Source organism: Bubalus bubalis, chromosome 17 (assembly GCF_019923935.1).
Source record: "Bubalus bubalis isolate 160015118507 breed Murrah chromosome 17, NDDB_SH_1, whole genome shotgun sequence".
Lineage (NCBI taxonomy): Eukaryota > Metazoa > Chordata > Mammalia > Artiodactyla > Bovidae > Bubalus > Bubalus bubalis.
This window is the reverse complement of record NC_059173.1, coordinates 17,467,613-17,489,492: the sequence shown is the minus strand read 5'-3', so window position 1 is coordinate 17,489,492 and position 21,880 is coordinate 17,467,613. Positions and strand designations below refer to the sequence as shown.

At 36.3% G+C, this 21,880-nt stretch overlaps 1 protein-coding gene across 9 annotated transcripts in view; it reads right to left on the bottom strand.

Moving 5' to 3' along the window:
- ATXN2 (ataxin 2) overlaps positions 1 to 21,880 on the bottom strand; it is a 101,915-nt gene that overhangs the window by 11,031 nt on the left and 69,004 nt on the right. For 7 of the 9 annotated variants that reach the window (XM_044930186.2, XM_025267071.3, XM_025267065.3 and 4 more), the window contains 6 exons: positions 17,541 to 17,842; positions 16,538 to 16,601; positions 15,768 to 15,920; positions 14,947 to 15,013; positions 2,565 to 2,749; positions 2,098 to 2,230 (listed from right to left, as the gene is read on the bottom strand). In XM_044930186.2, coding sequence (XP_044786121.1) covers positions 2,098 to 2,230; positions 2,565 to 2,749; positions 14,947 to 15,013; positions 15,768 to 15,920; positions 16,538 to 16,601; positions 17,541 to 17,842 — 904 coding nt within the window. The remainder of the gene's footprint in view (positions 1 to 2,097; positions 2,231 to 2,564; positions 2,750 to 14,946; positions 15,014 to 15,767; positions 15,921 to 16,537; positions 16,602 to 17,540; positions 17,843 to 21,880) is intronic. The other 2 variants (XM_025267066.3, XM_025267068.3) reach the window with 1 other exon arrangement.

The following is a 21,880-nucleotide window of genomic DNA, read 5'->3' as shown; positions in this document are numbered from 1 at the left end:
AAAGTAGTTATAAAACCATTAGTGCCTCAAATATAGTATTTACTGTACTGTACTGGATGTTTCAAACCAATGAATATCCATTCAAAAGACAAAGCCAGGCTGGCAGTGAGTGAATACATTGAGGAGAAAGATTCTGCTCAACAGTATTACTACAGTATCTCAAAAGGCATGGGCATACAAATAGCTAGTCTCTAAAAGCAACGGAAATTTTAGCTCAAAAGTTTCAGATCTTATTCCAAAGGGAGTATGCCAGAAAATGGGAAGAAAGAAATGTTTTTTCCACTTGTTATATCATGATGTATTCAGGAATGTATGTATAAACAATCATTATGAACTTTTCACCTAAGACTTTAGCAAACTGGAAAACTGTTGAGATATATACAAATTGTGTAAAACTTAGTGTGATAAATCAGTGATGCCTTTTCACACATAATTAGTTCGGGTTAAGACAACCCAATCGGAGAAGGCAATGGCACCCCACTCCAGCAGTCTTGCCTGAAAAACCCCATGGATGGAGGAGCCTGGTGGGCTGCAGTCCATGGGGTCACAAAAAGTTGGACACGACTGAGCGACTTCCCTTTTGCTTTTCATTTTCCTGCATTGGAGAAGGAAATGACAACCCACTCCAGTGTTCTTGCCTGGAAAATCCCAGGGACGGGGGAGCCTGGTGGGCTGCCGTCTATGGGGTTGCACAGAGTCGGACACAACTGAAGCGACTTAGCAGCAGCAAGACAATCCAATGACAGGAGATCATAACTAAAATCATAAACCAAATTAGTCTGTCAACCTTTCAATTAAATTATGGATGGGTTTCTTGAAAGGTTTTCAAAATGTTACAAGCACATCATTTAAATTTAAAGAGTATAATCAACAATAAAAGATTTTAAGTGCGGAAAAATAAGATCTGAAAAGTATTTTATATTAAAAAAAAGTCACATAAAATTTCTATGATTAGTGAACCAGTGGGAAAGGAGCATGGCTCCAAAAAGTAAACATTAGAAGTGAGTTTTGGGTGACAAGAAGAATGGTTGTTGCTGCCTACATCCTATTCCTGTTAACCTACAAAACGTTATAAACTGTAATCTAAAGTTAAAAAAACTGCAAGTCTTTACATTCTTAGTCATTCAAAAAGTTTAAAGAGGTTTTAAAAAGAAAAGGTCCATGCAGCTGCATGTAATATTAATTTCATTCTCACAGGGGTGGTTCTCTTTTCAACTGTACAAATAAATTTAAATTTCTCTTTTCCCACTCCAAAACAAACTGAAATGCCAATGGGAAAACTTAAATGACAGTAAAGGAGTTCTCAGAAATGTTCAAAACAAAATTCAGATCTCAATAAAACTGGTACTATTAATAATTAAAGGTGTATTTTGAAAAATATGAGATAACTAATTAATTCTATTCTACAAAATATAAGGTGGGAATTTTAAATTCTCAACATTGAAAATGGTATTATTTTAGTACTTTATAGACAGCTGCAAAGTTGACTTGTACAAAGTTCTCTGGCCACAAAACTAAGATGGCAATTTTAGCTTAGTAGTCTTATATATATTGTTTAATTTTATATAGAATACTTTTATCATTGCATACTGATTACACTTACAGTATGACTCTGTCTAAAGCAGATCTAGTATGACACAATTTCGACCACTTAAAATACAGCATAATGAAGAAACACAGTAGTATTATAACAAATAGCAATCAAAAATATGCAATGTCAGTGGCCCCCAGAGTAAAGAGTGAGGGAGAATGTTTTCTTGCTAGAGAGTGCTTTCATTATGGAAAAACCTTCCTGCATGCCTTAGGAAGAGTATACCAAATGATGTTACTGATGAGGAAGAGAAGGAAGATACCTTTCTCTACAAAAGATGCCTTCTGTTACACACATTATTACATTTTTAGTTAAAGAGAGAAATTTCAAGAACAGAAGCAGAAATGATTTGCCAAGACTTACAGACTAGGTCAGAAAGAACCAGATTCTTTTTTTTTTTTTTAAGATTCTTGACCCTCAATGTCGTAAAAGGCAGAGTTATTCTTAAACAGAAGTTTAAAACACATTAAGACACACACTGAGAAAAAACAAAAAGTGTTTCCTACCATACATCGCATGTGTCTGCTCATGAGCCCCGTACTGAGTCGCTGAAGAGGACACTAAACCAGGCTGGGCATGTGTTGGTGGTGCCATCATTCTAGCATTACCCTGTATTACAGGACTATAGACATGAGGATGCTGTGTTTAAATAAAAAATTAAGAAAAAACATTAAAGTTATCAGATATAATCAAGTAGATTTTAGTTATGTCTTAACTTCATGGTTTGCAGGTTTCCAAAACTTATAAATTCTAAATACAGAATTTAGAAAATTCTAAATCAGTATGTTTTTGGCTATTTTCTTTGAAACACCTATACTGATCAGCACCTTTCTGTTAAAAGGGGCCCCCAAATCCTTAGCTGTCTACCCCTACCATAGCACGTAACACAAGATATAAGGAAAACCCCTTTATCACACTGAAACTTACTTAAATGGAACAACAGTTAAGAGTTATTAGGTCATATCAGGCTTACCTGAGACTGATAATGTGGCACATGCTGAACAAGAGGCTGATTTGGAAACTGCTGAGGACTGTAGGCGACATACTGTGTGGAATAAGCTGGTGGGGTGGCCACAATTGGTGGGCCTGCTGCTGAGGCTGGGTGCATCATGGTACTCTGATGGTGTTGGTCTTGCCGTTGTTGCGGCATATTTGGTACTGCAGGAAAAAATGATGTAATATTAGAAAATAGCATCTCCTTAGCATAAAATACATGAACTGGTCCATAAGGCTCTGCATGATTTGACATTTCTGCCTGTCTCTCAAATGCCATGCTATTCCGCACCCATCCCTCTTCCGTCACTACGGGCTGTTTTCCTATCATCTATGCTATTCCTCAGCCTCAATCCCCAATTCCCGACTGTCAGGTTGGAAAATTTTTACTTGTCCTTGAGGGGGTCAGCTTGAAAGCCACATTCTCAGAGACACTCTGCAATGACCCACAGAGTTGATCAAGTCCCTGTAATTATAAGACTCTTACAGCACTATGAAACATTTCCCATATTATTTCTCAGATCATCCCTGTTTGATACACTAAATTATGCCATGGCTAGAGAAGGGCAGTGGCTTTTACTCAAAGAAAAACAAAAATACAACAAAAAAAGTGAAAAGAGACCCAACACTAATCTTAACTCCATTTTTAAAAATTTTCCACCACTGAATTCTTGCTCATTCTCAAACATAGTTATCATATGCTATCATGTTGCAGGTTTCTAAATAAGAGTTCTTGCCTATAATCTGCCCCATTAAAGCTCTCATTAACAGTTTAGGTCAACTGCCATCTCTGTAATGTCTTTCCCAGTCCCCCACAAAACAGCAAGCTGCACGCTGTGTACCTTTTTCTCACATGTTTATTACAGCACTGACTGTTGCCTGTGATGGGTTTATGGTGCTATGTTAACTAAATCACTCAAGGGAAAAAGCTGTAAACCACCAATTCCACAGGACACAAAGAATGTGTAACTTCATTATGTTCACAAAATCATCAGAACGAATTGCCAGGGTAGAGATAAATTTTCTTAAAAACATCTGAATTTTTTGCTAAACACTTGACTGTTGCTGATATGTAGGAAAGCTGGTTATATATACTTATTATCTGGTTAGAAAAGCAAGCCTGAAAACAGAGGAAACTAGTAAGAATATTTATCTGAATTCAGTCTTGAGATTCCCTCACATTGAAAAAGCATATCCTTCAAGAAAGAAAAACCATCCCAAACTCAAATATCATATGAAAGTTTGTCTATTTCTTTTTATATTTATAATCACTTTTTTTTCTTCCCAAAAGCGAGTCAACTTTATGGATTTCTAAAAGAAAAATTCTAACTATAAAAACAATGAATACAATCCTAAATCTGTACAGAGGCAGGCCTGGTTTTATGGTCGTGTCCCAATCCCTACAGTTTGAATCTACCTTAATCTTAAACCACAGTTTAGATTGGCCATACTTTAGCCATTTCCTTTTGTCAATGGTTTTCAACTGGGAACAATTTTGCCTTTCAAAGGGCATTGGCAATGTCTGGAGACATTTTCGGTTGTCACAGTTAAGGAAGGAGAGGACGCTACTAGTATCTAAATGGGTAGAGGCCAGGGACGCTAATCAACGTCCTATAATACTCAGATCCCACCCTATTTAACCACCCTCCCCCCTCAAGAATATCTGTCCCCAAATGTTCCTGACTTCAGCATATTTTCAAACAAAACCCTTTCTCACAGGATGCAAAAATGAGAACTGCATCATGCACCAAGAAGACAAAGAGGTAGTTTGGTGCAAAAAGGTACTACTATCATGAAGGAAAGATATGCCCTATATGATCTATGGCTGTATTTCAGAAGCAAGTCCTTAATTTTCTGTTATTTGACGGAGTAAAGTAGCAGGATATAAAGTTAACATAAAGACAGCCAATAGCCTTCATATACCACACTTCATAAATTTACTTCATGAGTAACTACTTAGAAGATACAATGGAAAGATGAACCCAGTTTACATTAACAATAAAAAAAGAAACTACCTGAGGCAAAAACTGAAAAAACACTACTGAAGACAGAGAAACAGATTTAAACAAGCAGAAAGGCATAATTTGTTTGTGGATAAGAAGACAAGATAAAGATAACAATGCTCCCCTAAGTTAATGTCTAAAGAATATATTTATAAATTTAATGTGGTTCAAATGTTAACATCCAGGAGTTCATACTAACAGAACAACAGACTCTCATCAGTCACGGAGATAATAGGAAACCAACTCATTATTTTGAAAATTGCTTTGAAATGATGGGCAGTTCAGTAACCTTTCTTTAACAAGCTGTACCTCACTGTAACCAAATAGCTTAACAAGGTAAGTTTTTCTTTATAGAAATAATCCAGTTAACAACTGAAGAAGAGATGATAGAATGAGAATGTCATCATTTTGCAATCCTTAGTGAAATAATGAATCTAGCGCTAGACAGTCACTGCCAGTGCTGCTAAAACAAACAGAGAAGAGCTGGTATGAAATGTTATCCTGGATATATAAGGCAGCCAAGTTACTCCTACTATCAAAGAAAGAAAAAAAAGGAGATCAGACACTGACTTCTAATAAAACTACACACACCATCTATGAAACATTCCATGTAAAAATTAAAAAAAAAAATACAACCTAAACTTAACAAGTCTTTCTTATTTATATACTATCAGAGACCTACAGCGGACAGAGGATCACTTTAACCAATACCACAGGGATCCAATCCATGAAGTTCAGATGGTGGGAAAGAATACAGGCCAAACAAACTGGATTTAAATAAGATGTCAAGGGGAAAACCTGAGGGGGAAACTATAAATAAAAAGAGTTAATATTAAGACAGAGATAGCAATCAAATGAGAAGTGTGGATTTTGGATTGTGGCTCAACAAGCCAACTATTAAGAAAAAATTTTAAGGCAGTAAGAAAAACGTGCTTAGATATTTGATAGCAAGAAATAATTTATAATTTATTTTAGGTAATGGTACCTTAACTATGGTTTTAAAAAAGAAACAGTCCACAACTCTTAAAGATACATACAAAAGTATTGATTAGTGAAATGACAATGGTACCTAGGGTAACAGTGTAAGGGTATAAATGAACAAAACTTGTCTAAATTTTTGTAATAAAAATTTACAACATAAAATAACTTTAAAAATGGCTTAAACATGAAAAACAAATGCAACTTGTAAACCTCACTTGAATCCTAACTGGAACAAATTAACTGTAAAAAATACGTATTTTAACAAAAGCCACAGAAATTTGAGGATATCAGGGAACTCCTGGTTAACTCTTTCTGGTGTAATAATGGCATTGTAGGTTTTTTTTTTTTGCATTAGAAAAGGACTTTAATATGGAAGTGAGACAACAGCAGGCAGATGAGCAGAGGATGACAAGTTTCTGGGCTCTAAAAACTGGGAAACTTTTGGAGAACTGTAGTGTTTTATGTTTGTTTTTACAAGACTCTTTAAGAATTATAAAATACTTACAAATAAAATAGTGTATCTAGGATATGCTTCAAAACAATCTGAGGAGGGGAGAGGTGTTGTAGATGAAACAAAAGTGACCATGAGTTTCTAACTGCTAAACCTGAGTGATGAGTACTTTTACACTGATGTACTATTCAAACTGCTTATATGTATATGTTTGAAATTCTCAATAAAAAGGTTTTTAAAAAGTCAACTGATTTTTTAGTAGTCAACCTGAATATCAAGTTCATATGGAAAAATAACTGAAAGAAAAGTCAAAAACACTTGAGGGAAAAAAAAAATCAATATTGGGAGCGGATGGGTGGGAAAGTAGTCTATCTAAAGACAGACAATTTAACAGAATGGAAGAGAAAATCCAGATAAAGATTTAACTACACATGGATACTTAATATAGGATGAAAATGGCATTTCGTAGCAGTCTGTTTTCTGACCTTAATGGAATGAAAAAATAAACAAATATCAATACATCCTAAATAACCAAATATTTGGAGATTACAAACACATTACTAAGATTTAAAGCCCTTTGGTTAAAGAAATCATAAGACAGAAAATATTCTGAATGAAAATACAACACATCAAGTTTTAGGGATGCAGCTAAAGCAATGATTACAAATGTATAGCTAATGCAATACAGGGGACGCAGGTTTGATCTCCAGTCAGGGAACAAAGATCCCATATGTAGTGAAGCAACTAAGCCCGTACACAACAACCACTGAGCTGGTACACTCCGACTAGAGAGTCTAAAATGAAAGATCCTGCATGAGTAAATGAAGATCCCATGTGCTGCAACTAAGACCCAAGGCAGTCAAATAAATTAATAAAATTTCTTAAAAAAAAAAAAAAAAATCAGTAATTATCAAAGAAATGCACATTAAAATCACAATGAGGTAACAGATCAGACAGGCTAAAACTAAAAAAACAGACAATACCAAAGATGGCAAGGATGTAGAGTAACCATAACGCTCATTCATGGCTGATCAGCTGAAATGTAAAATGACACAACCACTTTGGAAAACAATTTATCAGTTTCTTATTAATTTAAAATTGCACTTACCATACAACTCAACAACTAATTCTAGATATTTAACCCAGAGAAATGAACACAAATGTTGACACAAACATTAGTTCACAAATGCTCCTCAAAGCTTTATGAAAACAACCAAAGACTGAAAATAATCCAAATATCCATGAACTGGTAATGGGTAAACCAACCATGGTATAAGCATAAAAATGGAATGCTGTTCAGCAATAAAAAGGAAAATGATGCAGATGATAATATGAAATATTCTCAAATCAGCTAGACACACAAAAATACAACACACAATTCTACTTACTAAAAAATATCTAGAAAAGTCAAAAAGTAAGAGAAAGTAGATCAGTGGCTGCCTGCAATGGGTGGTACTGGAGTAGTTCTCATCAAAAAGTACACTTAAAAGTACACTTATTTTATTGTATGTAAACTATAGAATAACAAAACTGGTTAAAAATTTTGGAGAGCTATTTGGAACAAGATAAACTGGATCCATACCTTATACTGTATATATGGCAACTTCCAAATGAATCAGAATATCCCTGTTTGGGAATTAAGATCTCATATGCCCCAGGCAAAAAAAAAATGTGTTAAGGAGGGACTTCCCTGGTGGTCCAGTAGTTAAGAATCTGCATTGCAATGCAGGAGACATGGGTTCAACCCCGGGCCTGCAAACTAAGATCCCACAAGCTGCAGGGCAACAAAGAGGCTGCCCGCTGCAACTAAGACCCAATACAGCCAAATAAATATACAAATATTTTTTTTAAAAAAGTCTAAGGAAAATCCTGATACAGTAATATAGGTAGTTTCTAGGAAATACGATGTCTTCAAACAAAAAACCCCATGGGTGCAGTGCAGTACATACAGTATGCTTCACTTTGCATACGAGGGAAGAAAAGTAAATGTCAACAAGGATGCCAAGACAATTTAATGAGGAAAAAACACTTTTCAAACAATGGTGCCAGGATAACTGGATATACACAGGCAAGAATCAATGTGGACTCTATCCTTGTGCATGCGTGCTTGCTCAGTCGCTTCAGTTGTGCCCAACTCTGTGTAACCCTATGGACTGTAGCCCTCCAGTCTCCTCTGTCCAAGGGATTTTCCAGGCAAGAAAACTGGAGCAGACTGCCATTTCCTTGTCCAGGGGATCTTTGTGACCCAGGGATTGAACTCACATCTCTTATGTCTACCTGCAATGGTAGGTGGATTCTTTACCACTAGTGCCATCTGGAAAATTACCTCAGAATGTATCACTAACCTAAATGTTAGAGCTGAACTCTTAGAAGGAATCTTGGTAAATCTCTATGATCTTGAGTCAGGAAATGGTTTCTTAGTATGACACCAAAAGCAAAAGTGACAATCCAAAATACAAATAAACTGAGGTTCCATCACAATGAAAAACCTCTGTGCTGCAAAGCCCACCATCAAGTAAAAAAAAAAAACAAAAACCCATAAAATGGAGAAAATATCTGTAAATCTTATATCTGATAGAAGATCTGTATATAGAATATATAGAGAACTCTTACAAGTCAGTGATTAAAAGGCAAATAATTTAATTAAAACTAGGTCAAATATCTGAATAAACAATTCTCCAGAGATAGTATGCAAATGGTCAATGAAAAGATGCTCAACATCATCAGTCACTAGGGAAATACTCATCAAAATCATAATGAAGTACTATTTTATAACCACAAGGATTATAACAGACAATAACAAGTGCTGGGGGAGATGTAGAGAAATTGGGATTCTCGTATACTACTGGTAGGAATAAAAAGTGGTATAGTCACTTTGGAAAACAGAGCGGCACACTGTGAACACAGTAATTCCGCTCCAAGAGAAATGAAAACCTAAGTCCACATACAAACTGTACAATGTTCAGCATCACTCATAATAATCAAAAAGTGGAACAATCCAAAGAATCATCAACTGATGAATGGATAAGTGAAATGTTACTGGTATCTATACACCCATAAAAAGAAATGAAGTGTATATTGATAGATGTTCCAACATGGATGAACCTTGAAAACATGCTAAATGAAAGAAGCCAGTCACAAAAGACTCCATACAAGATGATTTCATTCACATGAAATATCCAGAACAGGCAATCTACAGAGAAAATGTATTAGCATGTCTAGGATATAAGTGTGTACATGCATGGCGTGGGAGGAAAATAGTTACTAAAGGATATGGGGTTTCTTTCTGGAGTGATAAAAATGTTTTAAAATTGACTGGTGATGATTGGACAGCTCTGAGAATATCTTAAAAACCACTAAACTTATATACTTCAAGGGGATGAATTTTATGGCTTTCGAATTACAGTTGACCCTTGAAAAATACAAGTTTGAACTGTGTGGGTCCACTTACACAGTTTTTTCCCCATAGTAAATACTACAGCACTAAACCATCCACTGTTGGATGATTTGTAACTATGAACATGCAGGACTGACTATAAATTATACTCAGTTTCTGACTGCACAGTGGGTCAGTACCCTTAACTCCTGAGTTGTTCAAAGGTCAACTATATAAATGAGAGGTCAACAATCCAAATAGAGCCATTTTAAAAACAGAACATCTGCAAAGAAACAACTGTAAAAATAGACACTGTAAGGATAAACAGAAATTAATTTTAAAGCATCAGCTGCTAATGGTGGAAGGGACAATCCACTTAATGGGATGGAAAGTACAAATTAAGAGACTGGGATGAAAACAAGACTTTTCTAAACAACCTTTTTATGTAATTTTCACTTTGAGAATAAATATTTGACACATAAAAAATAAAATAATAAAAAAATTTATCATTACAAATGTTAACAAGTTCAATCAGGTTAACCTACCTAGGTGTCTAATTGTTGACGTAACTCATTGACTACACAAAATGTTATTTTTGAAGTATCATGGGTAGCAATTCCTGACTCTGAAAACTGACACTTAAAAGAATTCTTAATGAGATACTAAAGAAATCTTAAATTTTATCTTGTAGAGCAATAGACAACAAATATTCTGAAAACATCTTATATACATTATAGGAAAATGTAAGTAAGCCAGGCTCTAAGATGGCCCCCAATGATTCTGCCTCCTGGTTTTCACACCCTTATATTAATATAGTCCCTTCCACATGTACCAGATTTGCTCCACATAATCAACAGCAAATGACAGAAATGAAGCTAGGTTACTTCAAAGGTTAGATTGTAAAACAAACTGTGGCTTCCATTTAGGTTGTTTCTCATTATGGGAAAAGCCAGATGACATTTTATGACCAGAACTATCCTGCCAACAGCTCTGAATCTGGAAGCAGACCCACCAGCTCCAGGTTAGATAACTCCTGCTCTGCTGCTGCTGCTGCTGCTAAGTCGCCTCAGTCGAGTCCAACTCTGTGCGATCCCATAGACAGCAGCCCACCAGGCTCCCCTGTCCCTGGGATTCTCCAGGCAAGAACACTGGAGTGGGGTGCCATTTCCTTCTCCAATGCATGAAAGTGAAAAGTGAAAGGGAAGTCCCTCAGTTGTGTCCAACTCTTCGTAACCCCATGGACTGTAGCTTACCAGGCTCCTCCATCCATGGGATTTTCCAGGCAAGAGTACTGGAGTGGGGTGCCATTGCCTTCTCCAAACTCCTGCTCTAGCCAACATCTTTTTGCAACTGCTAAAGAGATTCTGGTAGGCTGCAGTCCATGGGGTCGCTAAGAGTCAGACACGACTGAGTGACTTCACTTTCATGTATTGGCAAAGGAAATGGCAACCCACTCCAGTGCTCTTGCCTGGAGAATCCCAGGGATGGGGGAGCCTGTTGGGCTGCCATCCATGGGGTCGCACAGAGTCGGACACGACTGAAGTGACTTAGCAGCAGCAAGAGACTCTAAGGAAGAACCACCTAGTTAAAAGGCTCCTGGATTGCTGACATTCAGAAAACATGTGAAATAAAATATGTTTGCTGTTTTAGGCAGCTAGGCTTTGTGATAATTTGTTAAAAGACAGATATTATTAATTCAATAGCAATGAGCATACCCAACGACCAGAAAATGGTTTCTAAACACTATTTCCCAGCAAAGAAAATGAGGGTTGCTTGCAGGATTACTGATCCAGGTCTTTTGTTAGAAGATTAGCCTGAGACACCTTATTCATAGCAGAAATGAAGTTATCAGAGACAAATAAGTAGTACCAAAAGGAGACATGAGCCAATGTAAAGCGACTATCATTGATCAAAGATGGGACAATGAGAGAAGCGAAAAAAAAAAAAAAAATTAATTGAAATACAATGGATATGTAAAAAATTATACAAGAATATATATAATACATATATATTAACAATATATAAAATTTTACATGTATTCATAACTTTTCTGTACAAACTATTTCAAGATACCCAAACAGCCCTGGTTAAAAGGAAGTCCCTTACTGAAAGACTCTAGCTAGTAAGTGGAGAAGCAATGCTAGAAATTCAGAAATCACTGTTTTCAAACTCCTAATTAAAGTGATTTCCAAAGTATGGTTCTGTACCAACAGGATCACTTGGGAATTGTGTTTTTGTTTTTTTAATAAATTGCACTAGAAAAGTAAATTCTCAGGCTATACCCCAAATCTACTGAACTGGAAATTCTGGGGATAGGCCCAAGCAATTGGTGTTTATTTTTTTTTTTAAACAAACTCTCCAAGTGATTCTAATGTACACTAGAATTTGAGAACCACAGCCCTAAAGAAGAGGCTTCTCAGATGGCGCTAGTGATAAAAAGCCCATCTGCCAATAAAGGAGACCTAAGAACTGCAGGTTTGATCCCTGGGTCAGGAAGATTCCCTGGAGGAGGGCATGGCAACCCCCTCCAGTATCCTTGTCTGGAAAATACCATGGACAGAGGAGCCTCGAGGGCTATAGTCCATAGGGTCACAAAGAGTTGGACAAGACAGCACAGAGCCCTAATGAAAAGATGCTGTTAAGTATCAATCATCAATAAATAAGATGACAGACTTGACAGAAAACTTTACAATTGGAGAGGGGAGGATCAGGCTATCATCACTTGAGCCTTTAATAAATCTTACCATAATTCAAAGTAGGACCAGATACTGTACCTCTTAAATGATCCAACATAGAGCACTCACAAATATCTATCAAGTATTCTTTTTTTAAATATAAATTTATTTAAATTGGAGGCTAATTACTTTACAATATTGTATTGGTTTTGTGATACATCAACATGAATCCACCACAGGTGTACACGTGTTCCCCATCCTGAACCCCCCTCCCACCTCCCTCTCCGTACCAACTCTCTGGGTCATCCCAGTGCACCAGCCCCAAGCATTCTGTATCCTGCATCAAACCTGGACTGGCGATTCGTTTCATATATGATAATATACATGTTTCAATGCCGTTCTCCCAAATCATCCCACCCTCTCCCACTAAGTCCAAAAGACTGTTCTATACATCTGTGTCTCTTTTGCTGTCTCGCATACAGGATTATCGTTACCATCTTTATAAATTCCATATATATGCGTTAGTATACTATATTGGTGTCTTTCTTCCTGGCTTACTTCACTCTGTATAATAGGCTCCAGTTTCATCCACCTCACTAGAACTGATTCAAATGTATTCTTTTTAATGGCTGAGTAATACTCCATTGTGTATATGTAACACAGCTTTCTTATCCATTCATCTGCCGATGGACAACATCTATGTTGCTTCCATGTCCTGGCTATTATAAACAGTGCTGCGATGAACATTGGGATACACGTGTCTCTTTCAATTCTGGTTTCCTCAGTGTGTATGCCCAGTCTATCAAGTATTCTTTTCTCTTCCCATAAAAGTTACACCTGAATGTAATCAATGACATCACAAGAAGAGAGAAATCTAGAATATATGATATATTACATAACAATCGGTTTCTGTCACAAAGCAACAGCAGAGGTAAAAATAGGGGAAAACAAAGACGTGTAACCAATGTAATAATGTGAAGATCTTATTTTGATCCACACTCAAAACAAACCAACTATAAAAATATATTCCTGTCTCAATCAGGGTAATCTTATTATGATGGTTATTAGATGATAAAAAGGAAGTAGTTTATTTTTATAAAGTGTGATAATGGCACTCTGGCTACCTAATAAAAATATCCATCTTTTTAATATGATACACCCAAAGTGTGTAGAAATGAAACAGCAGGCCCTCAGAATAAGATTAACCCACAAGATAACTTTAAATGATCTAAGGTAGAATTCTTCCAATAGGTTCCAGTGTTCTAAAGGAAAGACAAAGGCTATCATATATTCTGTTTTTTTGGCTGCTTTGTGAGGCTTGCCAGATTTCAGTTCCCAAGCCAGGGATTGAACCCAGGCCCTGCCACTGAAAGTGCCAAGTCCTAACTAAGCAATGGACCACCAGGCAATTTTCCCTCATACATGTTTTTTTAAAAACAGAATTTTAATTACTAACAGGCACAAAACTGCAATTGCTTCCAACACTGAGGAAAGCTTATTAATTTAAGAAGTGAAAATTTTTAAAGTTACCAGATGATCCAACAGTCCCAATCTTGGGCATATATCTGAAGAAAACTCTAATTCAAAAAGATACATGTACCCCAATGTTCACTGCAGCATTTTATTAAGGAGGGGAAACAAGAGCTACTACCTATCTATCTAGTTGCGCCATGTGCATGGCATGTGGAATCTTAGTTCCCCAACCAGGGACTGAACCCAGAGTCATGGTAGTGAAAGCACAAGTTTTAAACCAATGTACAGCCAGGGAAGTCCCAGAAGTAACTTAAATGTCCATGAACAGGTGGATAAAGAGTGTTTTGATAAAGAGTGAATGGATAAAGAAAATATTATGCATATGCAATAGAATACTACTCAGCTATAAAAAAGAATGAAATAATGCTATCTGTGGTAACATGGATGAATCTAGAGATTATCATACTAACAGTGAAGTCAGAGAAGGACATTTGTGATATCATGTACGAGAGTCTAATGTAATGATACAAATGAACTTATCTACAAAACAGACCCAGACAGAAAACAAACTTAATGACTACTGAAGAGGAAAGTGGTGGGAGAGTGGTGGAGATGGCAGAATAAATTAGGGGCTTGGGACTGGCAGATACAAACTACTATATATTAAACAAACAAACAACAATGCCCTACTATATAGCATAGGGAACCAAAGCCAGTCTCTTGCAATAAACTATAATAGGGAAAAAAAGTGAAATTTTTGTGATGGAGGTAATTATTGGGCACTGAGAAGTGACTTTATTATACAAACCATTCTACTTTCTATTCTCAATAAAATGACAGAAACGACTGCTCTTAATTACCTAAATGGCAAAAGGGGGAACCCTTTAATGTTTTTCAACATTAAAGTATTTCTTTTTAAGATAAGTATGTTTTTTTTTTTTTCAATGAAGTCTCTTCTGCACAAACACAGAGTACTAGATCATGCAACACTCTCATTTTAAAGATGAGGAAACATTTCTCTAATAGCATTTTGACAATTTCTGAAGTGAGCCATCTCTGCTCACAAAGAAATTTTAAATTTTTTGGAGAAATTACGTATTACATAAGAATGTGAGCAAACAGTTAATTCAGCAAACCATCTTTACATATTTAACATTGAATATTTCAAAATTCAATTATTTTTTGTGAAGAGGATCTTGAAATTCACAACTTGTGAGTATTTCTCCTCCCGTTTTTGTTCATAAAATCCATTTAAATACCTGATGTAACGTTGAACATCCAAAAGTCAATGAAGTTTTATGAAAAGTCAAAACTGAACCACAGATATTCACTCATTATAAAATGAGTTATTTCATTCATGCAGCATGCAGACTACAAGCAAACACAGGCAGGATTATTCTCACCTTTACCTGCTCTATATGTCTTGGCTTGATTGACTGGCATGGGCGTCATAGGTATAGGATACAGAGGCTTAAGGAAATAAAAAGAAAATGAAGATTAAGCTCTCAAGATATTAGGAATGTATCTTACCACTTTCTCTTAGTTGTATATTGCTAGAGAGCCAGCTCTAAAGTTTCCTGATTCTTAATAGTCATTAAAAAGATAAAGTCACACCCACAGCTAAAAGGACAAATCCCAAACTACAGTAAATCTAAATCATCTTTCTGACCAGAAAACATTTTCATAGTTAGGTCCTTATACCAACAATATACCACACTGCATGCCTCCACTTTTTAGAGAAAAATTGGGGGGGTGGGGGGGAGAGGGTGACTCACTATATAGCATGTGGGATTTTAGTTCCCTGTGTGTGTGCTTATTTGCTCAGTCATGTCTGACTCTGTGACCCCACGGACTGCAGTCTACTAGGCTCCTCTGTACATGGGGATTCTCTAGGCAAGAATACTGGAGTGGGCTGCCATACGCTCCTCCAGAGGATCTTCCCAACCCAGGGATTGAACCCTAATCTCCCTCACTGCAGGAGGATTTTTTACTGTCTGAGCCACCAGGGAAGCACCTTAGTTCCCTGACCAGGGATCAAACCCAGGTCCCTTGCAGTGGAAGCACAGAGGTCTAACCAATGGACCCCCAGGGAAGTCTCATGGCTCCACTTTTAAATATCTCTGTTACACCATCACTGTAAGTCACTGCGCACCTACAGAATACTTGGTGTCAAACATAAATAACTTACAGAGGATAAACGAACAAGTCAAATTCTATGACTTACTTGCACGCCCGGGCTCACAGGGACCGGATACATCATATTTGGTGCAAAACAAACAGGCTGAGTATAAACTGGAGTTGGCTGCTGATGACCCACCATAGATGGGCTAGGTTGTGCTTGAGGACGAGGCGAAGTTGGGGTGGTAGAAGGCTTTGGCTACAAAAACAAAAATCAACTATCTTAAGGTGAAAAGGTAACTATTACTACAATCTGAGGACTGGTTTCCCCCATCTTTCTCAGTTTTACTCACTGTTAATTAGTATCTCTTAATGAAAGTTATCTCACAGAAAATAAACCTGCAAGTGTTTAAAATAAAAAAAAGAAATACTTGGTAGAAAGTTAATGTAAATGTTATATCAATTAATCAACAATGCTATTAAAAATAGCAGTGATGATCTTTAAGAACTGGAAAAAAGTGTTTTTAAAAATTAAAAAATAATCTTTTAAAAAACGTATCTTTCAAAGTCAGTAAAATAATAACAGTATATCTATGAACCTGAGAGCCTAGCAGGCCAACCATCTTCAAATTCTGAGTCAGAAAGATTAAAAAATTTGCCTCGGACTACATTATTAATTGATAAAACTAGATTTTTTTCTTATGGTTCAAAAATATATATTAATTACCACATAATAAAAAGGAACTTTAACTAGAAGTTGTTTCAGCATACTGTAACTGAATTTAGATGAAAGGTATGGGAAAAGAAGTATTACTACTACTAATTTTTTTTTTTTTTAAGAGACTAGATTTACTACAAAGAGAGAGAGAAACTTACCTGAGAAAAAGAACGAGGGTTGAACTCCTTTGCATTGGGATTCAACGTTGATTTCCTCACTTGCCTACACCAGAAAAAAATAAAGGCTAGTGAAATCTGCATGGAACTTATGCCACTATAGTCTTTTATACCTGACAGTTTTTTAAAAACTGCTAAATTTAAGTAATTCTCACTAGAAGATCATTCTCTTCCTTAAAACACACACATACATACTTCCCACTGCTTAATCTGATAATTGCTAGTCAAAAAAAGACAATTTTTTAAAAAGTGAAATATGCAAAGCTTTTGAGCAACCAACAAAAACAACCTGAAGACAGTAGCCCCTTCTAAAATATATTTAAAAGCAATCCTTAATAAATCAAGTCTCTAACATATAGTAATTTTTTTCTGTGACAGTGTTTCCTATACAAAGTATCTTGGGAAAAATCATGACCATAATAAAAACTTTTGCCTCAAATCAAGAATAAGTGCTCCCTGACGTATCAACAAGCTGCATTCCAAAAGTTCAGCTGTTTAACAGCGTTGTAGAGAATGCAGAACAAATCAGCCAATGGTGGTGTGATTAGATTCTAAGACTGACCCACAAAAGCCCCACTTAATTGATAAGGGGCACCAGAATTTTCTCTCTTCTTGGCAGTGGCAGTTCTTAGCTCTAGCAGCACAGCAAGGAGGTGGGTACTGACTAGCATACAGGGGGTATCAGTCCCAAACCCAGTAATTTTCCAACTCCCTGTATATTTATAAATTAGCTGTGCTTAATTTATGCACAGTTGTTTTTTTTTTTTTTTGCCAAGGGATGGAAAAACATGGGAGGAGGGAAGAAGAGTATAGGGTGCAATGACTTAACTGACTTAAAATGTTATTTGTTAAGACCAGTTGTATTTAAGTTGAGGGTTACATATAAAGCAGTCTAAAAGTCTAGATAAATTCTGGAGTTGGAAGGTCCTGGACACCTTAAGGAAAAGTGAAGCAAAAGGGTGTGCTAAATTCCAGGTTTACTCACTCAGCTGCGTCTTTCTTCTCCTCTTTATCTTCTTTCTCTTGTTTACATCCTGGACTGGAAGTCTGAACCCCTTGGGATGTGACCTCAGGTCCCCTCTTGTGCTCCGTGTTACTGAGGACTGAAGGGGAAATGCTGGGGCTGCTCGGCTTGCTGCTGCCACTGGTGCAGTTGCTGCTATTTTCAATGAAAGAATCCTTAGCATTTGGTTCAATTTTGTCTTTGATCAAATCTCTTGATTTTTCTCCCTCTCTATTTTTGTTTAGCAGCTGATCCATAGATTCAGAAGTAGAACTTGGCTGTAACTAAATAAAGGAAATAATTATACTTAAATATTTTAAATAACTCTAGTAATCATTTTTTTTCCCCGTGAGCACAAACTAGTATTTGTAAGCATGAAATATTCTGAGTAACACTCTGTTCATAATTTACAAGTAATGTTTTCATTATAAGGCAACAATAATGAAATGTCTATACAACCTAACTATAGTCATGTAAGCACTCAAATGTCCTAGCCTGAAAACTCTGTACTGAGTGCATACCATGTGTCAGAAATTGTGCGTGCTGGAATAGTTCCTATCCTCCCAAAGCTTTCCCTCTGGATGAGATCAGACACTAACCAACTAGCGTAAATGGGGATTCCAGAGGAAAAAGCAACTCATGGAAAGAGAAGGCTTCTCAATGAAAATGTCATCTGAAGTGGCAAAGATATTGGGGGTCTGGGGAGAGTTTCAAAAAGGGAGTAATACACTAAGTAAAAGAAAAGAAACTGCACATTTAAAGACCCAAAGGAAAGGAAGAAGATGGCCTTATGTGAAATAGAAAAGTACTGGTAACTGGAGCAAGAATGGACACAAAGTGAGTCAAGAAATGATAAGCTCACCCAAGAGGAACAAGATGATAAAAGGACTTGAAAGCTATGCTCAGGATTCTAGCTTTTAATTCTCAGGATAATGAGAAATCACTGAAGAATTTTAAGCAAGATTTACAGTTCACAAAGATGAGTGTAGCAGCCCTGTGGAAAATGAACTGGAGGAAGCTGAGTAAGGGTGTAGAGAGACTTGTTATGCATGTTGGACTAAGACTTGGGCTTGACCTTGAGAAGTGGTGGGTTGGAAATTCTGAAGTAAGTCGATTCAGAGGGAGACCTGACTAGACATGCAGGTCAGTTAAGACTTCATAACCTATAAGGTATAGGAAACCACGAAACAGAAGCACCACCAACAAGAGCCGAAGACAAACACGTTGGTAACATAAGTGATGGGGTTTTTAAGTTTGCAGACTAGAAGCAAGCATTGCTACTATTGTCTGATAATGACTTAAGATGCCCTACTCCACAGAAGAAAGAAAACAGGGATAGCTCAAGGCAAAGAGAAGGAAAAGGGAATCATTAGGTCCCAACGGTGGAAATGAGAATAAATCCAAGCAACAGCCCAAGGCAGTAAGAATAAGCTAAAGAGCAACTGCACAGAAAAAGAGGCTGCAAGACTAGAGAGGGACAAACTATCTCCTGAGCCTCAAGAAAGGCAGACCAACGTCAAAATCTCACTACTGGGAGCCTTGGTGTCCTGGCAAGCAGTACCACACATCTCAGGGACTTCTCAAGTTTCACTGCATCACTAATATAGTTACAGAGCCTCAAGCAGTTGAAGGCAGAAAGTGATAACAACATTTGGACACAGTCAGAATTTAAGTCACAATACAGGTACTTAATGTTTTGCCAAGGCTATACATTTGCAATAGTTTGAAATCAGAGAGCGTGATACTTCTAGCTTGTTTTTTCTAGAGATTTCTTTGGTTATTCAGGGTCTTTTGTGATTCCATACAATTTCTACTTTTGTGTTTTTTCTGTGAAAAAAATCCATTGGAATTTTGATAGGATTGCACTGAATCTGTAGATTGCTTTGGACAATGGGTATTTTATGGGAAAAGTAAAATTCTTATGTGACTCAGTAAAAAACCCATGGTTGCCAGTGTAATTTTGCTTTATCTATATTTTGGTAATAATTAATATTTACTGAGTATATACTATGAGTCAAGAATGGTATTAAAACCGTTTATAGGCAGTATCTCATTAATTCTCACAAGAACACAATGAAGTAGGTTCTACAATTATCCCATTTGGGCTCAGGGGAATCTAGATAACATGCCTCAATGTTGTACTGAGGACAAGATATAAACATAGATCATATACTTATCTCCAAAATCCACACCATTAAGCTGTAACAGATTGAATTACTAGCAATTCTTTTACACAAATAAAGCTATCAGCACCCTGCACAGAGCTAAAGTAGAGCTTCTTGATGGCTCTCTGAGCAGAGGAGCCCCAGAACTGTAGGATACTCCTATTTCTGTCTGAGTGAAGGACCACAGATTTTGTGAACCATCATAGTTTACGGCCATGTGCACACCATGAGAGTGGCTATGATGATTCATTCATTGAACACTGCAGCACACAGAATGCATTAGCTACTGTCCAAACCACTGCTGGAGGATGAAACACACAGATGGTTAGCCCTATCTTACTAGCCATGTGACATGGGGTAAGTTAATTTATCTTTGCCTCAGTTTCCTGATATACACATTTCAGAAACACACAGAACCTGCTTCAAAATGATGACAATAAAGGATTTATTACATAAGCTCTTAGAACAGTCTCTGATACATAGGAAATAATAGTTAAACTAATAACATTCCTTTATCTAAAGATAATTATAAAGCCCATCCTCAGACATTCTTTTACAATCATTTCTTTGCTTTCTAGTATTCACTTACAGACCAGACAGTTATTTATAAGAGACTTAATAATGCTTTTGAATTTTCAGGTCCCCCCAAATATTGAGAAGTCCCAAAGAAATAAGTTCTAAAGCTGCAACTACACAGAACTTTAAAGAGTCAGGTATTAAAGGTTTATAGAAAGTTGTGAACTGATAATATGAAGAGCCAAAATGTTTTCTATTAAATGACGAAACAATAAACTTAAAAAAATACACTAACACTAGTATAGACGGTATGGTACTGGCAAAAAGGACAGACATATAAAGATCTATGCAGGAAAAGTGAGTATAATTATACACTCCCAACTTTGTGGTTAAATGATTTTCAGCAAAGGTGCAAAGTCACTTCAATTCAATCCAACTGAATGTCTTTTCAAAAGATGGTGCTGGGACAACTGATATCCATTGGTAAAAGACTGAATTTGAAACCCTATCAAAACTATGCTTTAAAAATCACTCAAAATATAAATTGGTGCAGCCACTATGGAGAACAGTATGGAGGTTCCTTAAAAAAACCAAAACTGAGTTATGATATGAATCAGCAATCCTACTCCTGGGTATGTATCCAGAAAAGATAAAAACTCTAATTCAAAAAGATATGTACACCCCAATGTTCATCAGCAGCACTATTTACAATAACCACGACACATAAGCAACCTAGATATACATATCAACACATAAATGGATAAAGATGTGTGCTGTGTATACACACACAATCAGCCATAAAAAAAGAATATGTCATTTGGATAAACATGTGTGCTGTGTATACACACACAATCAGCCATAAAAGAAGAATATGTCATTTGTATTATTTGCAACATGGCTGGACCTAGAGATTATCATACTAAGTGAAGTAAGTCAGGCAGAAAAAGGTAAATATATGACATGGAATCTAAAAAAACGACAAACAAACAAACATACTTATATTACAGAAATAAACGCACAGAAAATAACTCATTGTTATAAAAGGGGAAGGGTGGGGATATATAAGGAGTTTGAGATTAATAGATATAACGCTACAAAAATGAAATACAAAAAATACATGGAACTACTGTATGGCATAGGGAACTACATTCAGTATCAAGAAATAACCTACAATGGAAAAGAATCTGAGAAAGAATACACACACACGTAACTGAACCACTTTGCTATACACCTGAAACTAACACAACACTGTAAATCAGCTACACTTCAACTTAAAAAATTAACTCAAAATGGAATCCAGCTCTAAGTGACACTTTTAGAAGAAAACAACAGTAAATCTTTATGACTATGGATTAGGCAATGGTTTATTAGATATGACAACAAAAGCACAAGGAACAGAAGAAAAAAAAACAATATGAATTGGACTGCATCAAAATTATAAATTTTGTGCTTCAAGGGTCAATAGCAAGAAAGTGAACAGACAACCCACAGAAAGGAAGAAATTGCAAACCCCACATTTGATGCAAGACTTGTACACAGAATAAACAGAACTTTCACAATTCAATAAAAAGATAACTCAATTTTTAAAATGGGCAAAGATCTGAATAAACATTTCTCCAAAGAAGACATACAAATGAGCAA